General features: G+C 39.8%; 2 protein-coding genes across 5 annotated transcripts in view; one reads left to right on the top strand and one right to left on the bottom strand.

Moving 5' to 3' along the window:
- The first annotated feature begins 268 nt into the window (after positions 1-268).
- Positions 269-4688, top strand: LOC139152587 (uncharacterized). Its single transcript, XM_070725819.1, has 2 exons — positions 269-471; positions 3539-4688. The coding sequence occupies exons 1-2, from the start codon at positions 370-372 to the stop codon at positions 4388-4390; spliced, it is 954 nt and encodes a 317-aa protein (XP_070581920.1). The 5' UTR covers positions 269-369; the 3' UTR covers positions 4391-4688.
- A 1382-nt stretch (positions 4689-6070) lies between these two features.
- The window catches only part of LOC139152588 (L-proline trans-4-hydroxylase-like), a 10280-nt gene continuing 7368 nt past the window's right edge, over positions 6071-8982 (bottom strand). For 3 of the 4 annotated variants that reach the window (XM_070725823.1, XM_070725821.1, XM_070725824.1), the window contains exon 7: positions 8954-8982. This exon is cut by the window's right edge and continues 428 nt beyond it. The gene's annotated coding sequence lies outside the window, so the exon portion shown is untranslated. Of the gene's footprint in view, positions 7154-8953 lie in introns of those variants that run through there. The other variant, XM_070725822.1, reaches the window with a different exon arrangement.

Genomic DNA, 8982 nt, shown 5'->3' with positions numbered 1-8982 from the left:
AATTTAATTAACTGAACCACTTTGATCCAAGGGAAGCGTGATCACAGAGATGTGTTTCTGAAGCTGAGAAAGCATTCAAGACGTTAAAAGTTTTCGCAAACAACGGTTTGATGAAATTCAAATACCATTTAGCAAAGCAGAATACTCTAGTTATGTGGGATTTCTGCAAAATTTAAAATTGACACCAGAAACATAAACCCTGGAACACCCCCAACTTTCCGTATGGTATCTCCTCCTCCTTCCTTTCACACCCTCCTCCCTTTTAAATGGTGGTTGTTACACAACAGTTTCTCGACAAAGTGTATAAATAAGCACCTTCAACAGTGCTGGCTTTGATTTGTTGCCTTGGTCACTGATCGGAAAGCAATCATGTCTCGCCTAAGTCTAGTGTGTCTTCTCCTCGTCGCCCTGTGCGCTGTTTTGGCCATTTCAGAGGCAAAGGCCATCGAAAAAGATGCCTTGGCCGGAAAGGTACAGTTCACTTTCTTACTTTTTATGTGGCATTTTCAAGGCTTTGCGGTGCTTCTGCAAAGTGTCTTCACCTTGTTGACATAAGAGTGAACGTTGCTACATTGCGGTTTTTGCCGGTTATTTCTCCTATGTGTGTTCAGGATTGACATGTGAAACTTTTGAGAACGATGTAAACTGCAAGAAGTCTAATTGCGCACGGCACACGAATAGATATTTCACGTGGAGGGCCTCAAACACTGCCACTCTGCGACTCTATGAATGTGAAAATCGCTGACTCATTTTCTTTGTAACTTTGTAGACAACATTTCCGAAAAGTGAAGGTGTTCAACTATTGAATCTCTGTAAGAAAGTGGTCGGTTTGGTTGTTAACTTGAAAGTTTTTGTTCCATGAGCGATATCTTTTTTCCTTTTCTCTCAATATCAACATGGGCTGATGGAGTTTCGAGCTAGAAATCAGTGAAGATGTCATTATTTCCTTGTACGTCGCGTGAAGCAGTAGATATTGAAGACAAACACCTAAATTGCGTGTTTTAGCAAAGTTCGAGAGACAAGCTCGTCATTTCTCTACATTGAAAGTTTTCATTTCGCAATCCGATTTTCGACATTGAGACTTTTCCTGTCCCAGGAACTGTGCAGACAGTTCACTTAGCGTTGTAACTTACAAGGGCGTGGTCACTTCGTTCCCACTTTTTACTGTTTTTACATGCAAGCATTAGCGCCACCTAATTGGTCCACCTCTTCAAGTTGCCCTCGAGTGACGTAACCAGTCTTATTCATATGTACATGTTTGCCCGTCAGGTTTTCTTTCACGTGATATTTGTGTGTCGGCCACACACCTTTCTCAACTGTTTCCATGTTAGGGAATCTTGCACACACTTTTTTACAGATTCTTTGCCAAGAAAAATCACGCTATTCATTCTCGCCTAGGCCTTGTAACGATCCATTGCAAGGAACAGTTACACAGAGGCATATTTGGGGCATCAAATTATCACGGGATCTACATTTAACTTGAACGTCTTCGTCGTGGCAAGATTCAAAAAGTTGTGTCATTTCAAATGCAAATGAGCCGTTTTTTAAACCCCGCTGTCTGCAACACGGAGCTTATCAGATAAGTGATTGTCCGCCATCGTCCGTCGTCTCTCGTCGTCGTCGGTGCCCGTCAGCTTTTTCAAATTCCAAGTTTCTACTCTAAAACATCTTGTTCGCTTGATTTACAATGTGGCATGCAGGTTGCTAGGTGTGACCTTAGTTAGGTTTGTGCAAATTGTAGTAAAATTTGCATATTTGTAATTTTGAGGCAATTTTACCTGTTTTTGGTAAAAAAGCCTTTTTTTCTGAAGCCTTTTGTACGATTGCTTCGAAACTTGGTATTGGGGTTCCTTCGATTGACCTCAGTAAGGTTTGTCCAAATTATGCTGGACTTTGCTTATTTTTATTTTTGGGGCAATGTTTCCAGTTTTTTGTTGGAAAATAACGTTCTGCTCTGAAACCGCTCACCAGATTGCCCTGAAATTGGATATAAAGCTACGTTAGGATACTATATATCAGTTTTGTACAAATCGAGAGAAGATCTGAAAAAATGTATCGCGCAATTTGGCTCCGAAAAATCCTCAAAATCGTCTTCTTAGAACCTACTTGTCAGATTGCTTTGTTATGCAGGGTTGTACAGACAACCTGAGTCAGTTTGTTGAAAAATTATGACCAACTCTCGCATACGCGCTATTTTTTGGCATTTTTTGCCAGTTTTTGTCAAACAAAACGTCTGTCTTGACAGTTGAAATGTTAGTGCTCACCAGGTAAAGTGCGCCACCAATCACAGCTGGCACCGATGTATGCCGATGATCACAGGCTGGACTTTTCATTAAAAAATCAACAGCATGTTGAGAAAGTTGCTTCACAAATTCAAATATGCCCCGTGTTCATCAGTATTTGCTTATAATTGACAAACCAGCCACACTTACTATTTTCATTATCTTAACGGGCGGGTGGGTTATGGAAAAGAGCAAAATGGTCATTATTCACAATGCCTCTAACAAAGCAACACGGAGCTCCAGAAAATCTAGCTTTTTTAGTCTCGGCAAACAAAAACCAAAGTTGTCGTCATCGTATCTGCATTAACGCTCGATAAGAGCGCTTGCTTTTGAAGTCTGACCTCGTTACACCTACTTTTCGTAATTTGTTTGAAAAGTTATCACCTGTACATGGAAAATTATTGCCAAGCAAATGGTTGTGTAAACTTTAGAGTGAATCTCAAGATTTTGTTCACTTGACTTTAATCCGTGTTGGTTCTGTAAAGAGATTCAAACTACACTTCACTCCTTTCTGCGCAGTCGACTATAACAGTAGCTGTTACGTCCATGCTATGACTTCACGATGCAGTGAAACAGTAGATCTTTGTACGAAAGTAACAGTTTAGTGTTGCTTTATGCCACGTTACTAATTTTGGTATATTATTTCACTTCGATCCGGTCCCGCGATCACGTGAGAATTATGAGCATCCTAACCAAAACACTGTCCCTCCATCATCAACAATTTTGGACTTCTACAGTGCGGCAGAGAATCGAAAAGTTATTGCGTTTTGCTTTTTCGTATTGTTCCTGTCGGCACTGAACCGCTATAGTTACTTTTAAATCAGATACAGACTTTCGGTCTGAATAACTAAGTCGAATGCAAAATCGGCTATATAAATAAGCTTTATCGAGACCGCTTTCTAGGACCGCGCTTGATTTCCGATAGTCAAACCGAATGTTTGGTATGAAGTGTCCGATTTCGTTCAAGTATAAAGTTGATAAACGGTTGGAGTAAATTTGTGCATACACAGCGATAAAGCAAATGTACCACTGAAATTCACCTGTGTTTGATACTAATCCGAAAATTTGTTATCCTGGGACCGCCGCTTTAAAATATCACAGCGAGCTAGATCGGCCGCTTGTCAAAATTGTTGTAACCTTGTCTGTGCAAACAATTAAATGCAACCTTTTAATTAAGGTACATATGATGTAAAGTGTTTGATGTAAGGTATATGATTATCACATTCATTCTTTCTCTCATTTTTTTACAATTTCAGTTAGTGGCTGCTCTACGCGCCAAGGCAGCGCAAAAGAAACACGCTGAAGAAGTTGAGAGCGAAAGCATGAAGAGACGTAAGTCTATTCTGACGCAGAAACGTAAAGAACTTATGACCAAGAAATCAGAGGAGCTCGAGACAAGTACAAAAGACAAGCGAGATGGTGTTAAGGAGGCCGAAACTTTGACAGCAGCCACCGACGTCTTGAGCGGCGTGCTGAATGGCGGTAAGAAACGTGGTCTGAGCCTGGCATTGCACGGCAAGAAAGACACCACCAAAAAGTCCTACTATGAAGTGTTCATGGTCGGTGATTTCCTCCTGTCAGTCATAGGAGCATTTGAAATGGCACCTTGTACCGTTGGTCTGCACGCTATGGCCGACATCATGGAAAACGACGTCAACTGGGAGTCCATCGACTGGACCACTCTGCACGAGGATGACGTAGAGCCATACATCTTGGCTTTCATTGAATGGTGGGACGAAAACAAGTGTACCGAGTTCTTCACGACCGAATGGAGCTTCTACCAATTCGTGTGGTCCATCTTCTGGGATGATTTGGAAGAAACAGAATGTTACTGGTATCTGCCACGTGACGACGATGGTACCGTTGATTGGACCTCCGCATTCGACAAAGTCAACAGTCTGGACCCTGCAGCGTGGGAGAGCTACCCCGAACCCGAGACCGAATGCGACCTCTTCGAAATGGTCGGCGAAATCTACTTTGATTTCTTCTTCATCCACTTCTTCAGTGCCCTCCCCGATAACGTCTTGGAAGAAATCTACAACGACTATGGCGTCAATGATCTCATTGATCCATATTTTGGGTATGAGCACTTCGCAGGATCAGTCTAAATAATCTATGCAAATAAGATTGATTCAAACCTTTCTGTTCACGGTATAATGTACTTGCGCAGACTCCGAATACACACCAAAATAGCTTTCTACTCCTCAACTCAATTTAACAATAAAACTTCGAATACGTCGTTCATTGAGATATTAAGCTTGGCACCTCAACGTGATAAGTGCAAATAAACACAAATTGTACAAAATATTTTGTTGAGAATCTATGCATTAGCATCACATCACAACTGTTTCGATCTGTACTTAAAATTACTTCTTTTTAGCAATAAATGTAATAAGAAATATTGTCTACCGATAGTTTTGCCTTTTTATCGAAAACTTGAATTGATGACGCATGAATCAAAAACTCTAACCCGTTCTCTCTCCTTCTGACACAACATTTTCCCTTGCACCGTCGCTCTCCCATGTGTCCATCTACCTCTCTACTTTATTGCTAATAAATCGTTAAACCTCAGAAAGATAACTTCAAAAGATAACACGAAACACAACAGAATAAGATATCCATTTTAAAACCAGAATAGGAGAGAGAGAGAGAGAGAGAGAGAGAGAGAGAGAGAGAGAGAGAGAGAGAGAGAGAGAGAGAGAGAGAGAGAGAGAGAGAGAGAGAGAGAGAGAGAGATTGAATAGTTAGTCAGCAACACCACCGCATCAAGTTCTCGAGTCTAGTATTTTCGATGACTGCAGAGGTAGACAACAGTAACAAAACTGGCGCTGGTCAAAGACTGGATTCTTGAAAAAATACCGCAATTATACGGTGTCGCTCAAATTTGATCAGAATTGGTATATACCAGTATGGGTTACCAATGATCAACAATGAATATTGTTTCTATCTGTTCAGTGGAGGAAAATTCTACGTTGATGTTATGAAAATGATTTCTGCACAGTACAACCAGAAAAACAACAAGAACTATATAAACCAGAAAAACAAGAATGACAAAAGTAATTGAGGTCTAACTTTAGGTACTGGAGGTCAACTTTAGCAACATGCATAGCAGAAACACACCCCTCTTAGTTTAGTATAGACGGTCTTCCCCCATCTACTGTCTATGGTTTCAGCTGGTTTGTTAATATGTAACAGTTCATAAACAATGACAGGAAATGAGTCAAGATCAGTGGAGTTGGCCTGTTTCTCACTGGCATGCCTCCTGCACATTTGCAGGATTTCACTTTTTCTTACCTCATTTGCACATTTTTGACACTGATGTGTTCATTTGAACAAATTCACATCTCAACCCCTGCATCTACCTGTACACCAAATACTGAGATGGTAGCTTTGGCGGTATGGGAGCCTTTGTGTGTGACGGACATACATCCGCACATACCCACAAATATACAGACATATACAGACATGCAAATCAGATGCAAATGAACTGATTCAGCTTATACGATAACCTCACATTGGTATACCAATTGTGAGCTAAAAATCCTGACTCTTTCCAGATTACTCGGAAAAAATACCAACGTCCCTTCAGAGCGACCTTTCCGATCCTGTACTGTCTATATCCGACGGCGGATTCGTCTTTCAATGAGTATACTTGGGTATTCTGTTTGGACTGCACTTGGTTTGCCTTATCAGGTAATTCTGTGCAATGCAGCCTATAAGTTCAGAAAACATTGCGATTGTAAGGTAATTCCATTGAAAGAGGCTGTCAAAGTGACAAACAACGTGTATAACTGAATCTTTGCAAAATGCGCTGTATTTATTGCAAGACAACATGATCAAAGATCAAGATCTATAGACTGTGAAACAAATAGGAAATCCAGCATATGTGCCGGTACTGCCCTAAAAACTTAGGCAGATAATTAAAAAAGTGCAGATCACAATTATAATGGACATCAATTGCAACAGTGAAAATTTGGTCAATGAGTTCGCAGCACAATTAATTCTTGATATTTGACTTCCATTCGAATGTTTGATTGAACAAACACTGGAACTATGAAGATAGTCGAGCGACAGAAAGCAGAAAATGCAAAACAATGTTTGCAATTCACTTAAATAGTAAGAAACTAAAATAAGACATAAATTCAGATACTTTGTGAAAAATAAACAGGGAAAAGAAGGAATGTCAGTAAAGGACGCCCTCTTATGCAAAATAGATGGTACAACAGGAGATTTTTCTTGGAATATTTAAACACTTGAAGTGTAAAAGATGTACCATAAATTCACAGGAAAGCAGGAAACACTGATGCATTTGATCTAAATTACAGTTGATTGTAAATTTTAAGTGTCCTGTATGTACATTCTTGCGAGCGTTATAGTACTCACACCTAAATTTGCTTTGCGTTTTTGAATTCGAATATATAAACTTATCAGTCCCGGGGTTTCAGTCAAGTTATTTCGATCATTACATCTCTTCCGCCGTCGTACAAACTCTCCTTACTCATGCATGAAATTGCATGGCCCTCCTCTCTGCATGATTATCGTATATAAGACACCGACTATCACCCTATTGCACCGGTCTTCCCCTCGACTAATTTCGTCCAAGCTGGCATCTATTAAGCCTTCCCGCCGCGCCGGGCTCTTATCATGGCGGTAAATTTCGGAACAGCGCCATCAGCGTGACACCCGAAACCTAGTATAAACGTTCGTCAACATTGGTCGAATTTCTCGTCAACCCTAACGTCACCGGCTTTCAAAGATACGGTTATCCTAATAACGTGAACTTTCAAGTTCAAACATCTGATATATCATTGGTTTCCATCTTTCGATTCGTCTGCACGAAAACGATTTTCTGCTTTTATTGTTTGTCCAATCTGAAAGCATAGACGCAGTGCTAATGTCACAATTTTCATGTGAATTGAGATTGTAAAACCAAGTACAGAAGGAATGCATGAAATAACACCAGTTAGTGGTAACACAAATGTAAGAAATTATTCAAATCTTGAAAAATCTTAGGGTAGGTGTCTCATAGCTAGATGTTACACCGGGTGTAGACAATCAAATAACGGTCACTGAAATGCAATGTTTTCTCTGCATGTTCATTGAAAGGGGCACTTTCTGCCCCTTCATCCAAATTAGGGGGCAGAAATAAGGGGGCAGACTTGACATTTTTTGGGCAGACACTTTTGATGTTATTTTTGTCTTCCTAGGAAGCTCTTCCCCGACATCATTACGATCGTCACCATACCAGTTGCGTCGTCTATGTCGCATGCAGCACCCGTACTAACATCGATATCATGATATATGTCAAGTTGTTATGTGCTAAGCTAGCTGCCGGCTCTCCATCTCCTGTTGATTTGTCACCCGCAAGTTTCCCCAACTCATTTTTCCCTTGGACACGATTCGGTCCGACTTCGGGGGTTTATTAAAATCCGATCAAACGATTGTGTTGCATTGCGATACGCGTGCCTACACAATGCTAAAGCGGGAATTTTCCCAAATTCTATCATTGATACACACAGTTCCCTACACTATGCGCTTGGTGCACCCTCGTATATCGATGTGGACGTCTTTGCTTGCTGTGTTTCGTTCGCGATTTCTGCGCTGTCATCAACTTTTTCAGTACAGTCGCGCAGTCGAGAGAATCCTGGAAATGAGCTACACTTTGCCGCAAGGCATGCTGTCCGAAGTCGTGACGAAATTACTGTTTAGTGATATGGTTGCGTAAATTTTACCGATTATCTCGAACGCGAACAACTTTTGTATGAACTTTACTTCCTTTTCAAACCAAATTAAGCCATTTAAAGAAAATTCTTTGTTTGCCGTCATTTGATTTTTGAAAACGTACCAGCCAGCCAGGGAAAAAAACAAACACAAACAAATACACAAGTGTATTAAAATATGCTCAATTTTTATTTGGATTCCTTTGGAGAAAGAATATTTTTATTTGTAATAGTGTTAAAATTGTGTTTGTTTTCTTAATTTTCTCTGAAAACCTACCAGCACGCGGACAGCAAACAAAGAATTTTTTTAAAGCGCCTAATGACGACTGACCCGGCTAGTGAACTACTAAACCACCAAATATGGAGACGATGTAGATCTCTATCTTATCTCAAATCTTATTTGACTACTAGTATTTCAGTAATGAAGAAACTACAGACAAACTCTCATATTTTCATTCAAATATGAATAATGTTCATATGTTTTGAACAATATTGCATTAGATACTATCATGCACTGATTCTTACTCATAACATTTCAACAGCATCATAAATTTTGAATAAAAATTTAAATCTGGTATTAGGCAAATTTCTAAACTTCTTGAGAAATTGTGCTAATCCAATTATCCCAATTTAGTTCCAATCGTGTTATATTATAAAGAGTTAATTCACTGACTAGTGAGTGTCAAGGCTGTCACTGCCTTTAAAAAGTATCACTTTTTCAAGCCTTGCTCACGTGTCTTCGATTGAACCATTCTTAAAGACTTTCAAATGTTGACTTTCTGCCATTGACCCTTAAAAGCTTATCTGTTTACGGTCAATTGTTGGTTTAAGTACCGGTTGCGGATGTCCGTTCTCTGTGTTATCAAGTTTGGTACATATTGTGTTTGATATTACATTCTCACAACATTTGTACCTGGTCTATTTATGGAAGAGAAACAATGAAGAAATCTATGCATTGATAAGTGATTTATCCCTGTCTC

The sequence above is a fragment of the Ptychodera flava genome, chromosome 16 (genome assembly GCF_041260155.1).
Source record: "Ptychodera flava strain L36383 chromosome 16, AS_Pfla_20210202, whole genome shotgun sequence".
NCBI classification, from domain to species: Eukaryota; Metazoa; Hemichordata; class Enteropneusta; family Ptychoderidae; genus Ptychodera; species Ptychodera flava.
This window is presented reverse-complemented; position numbering and strand designations above follow the sequence as displayed.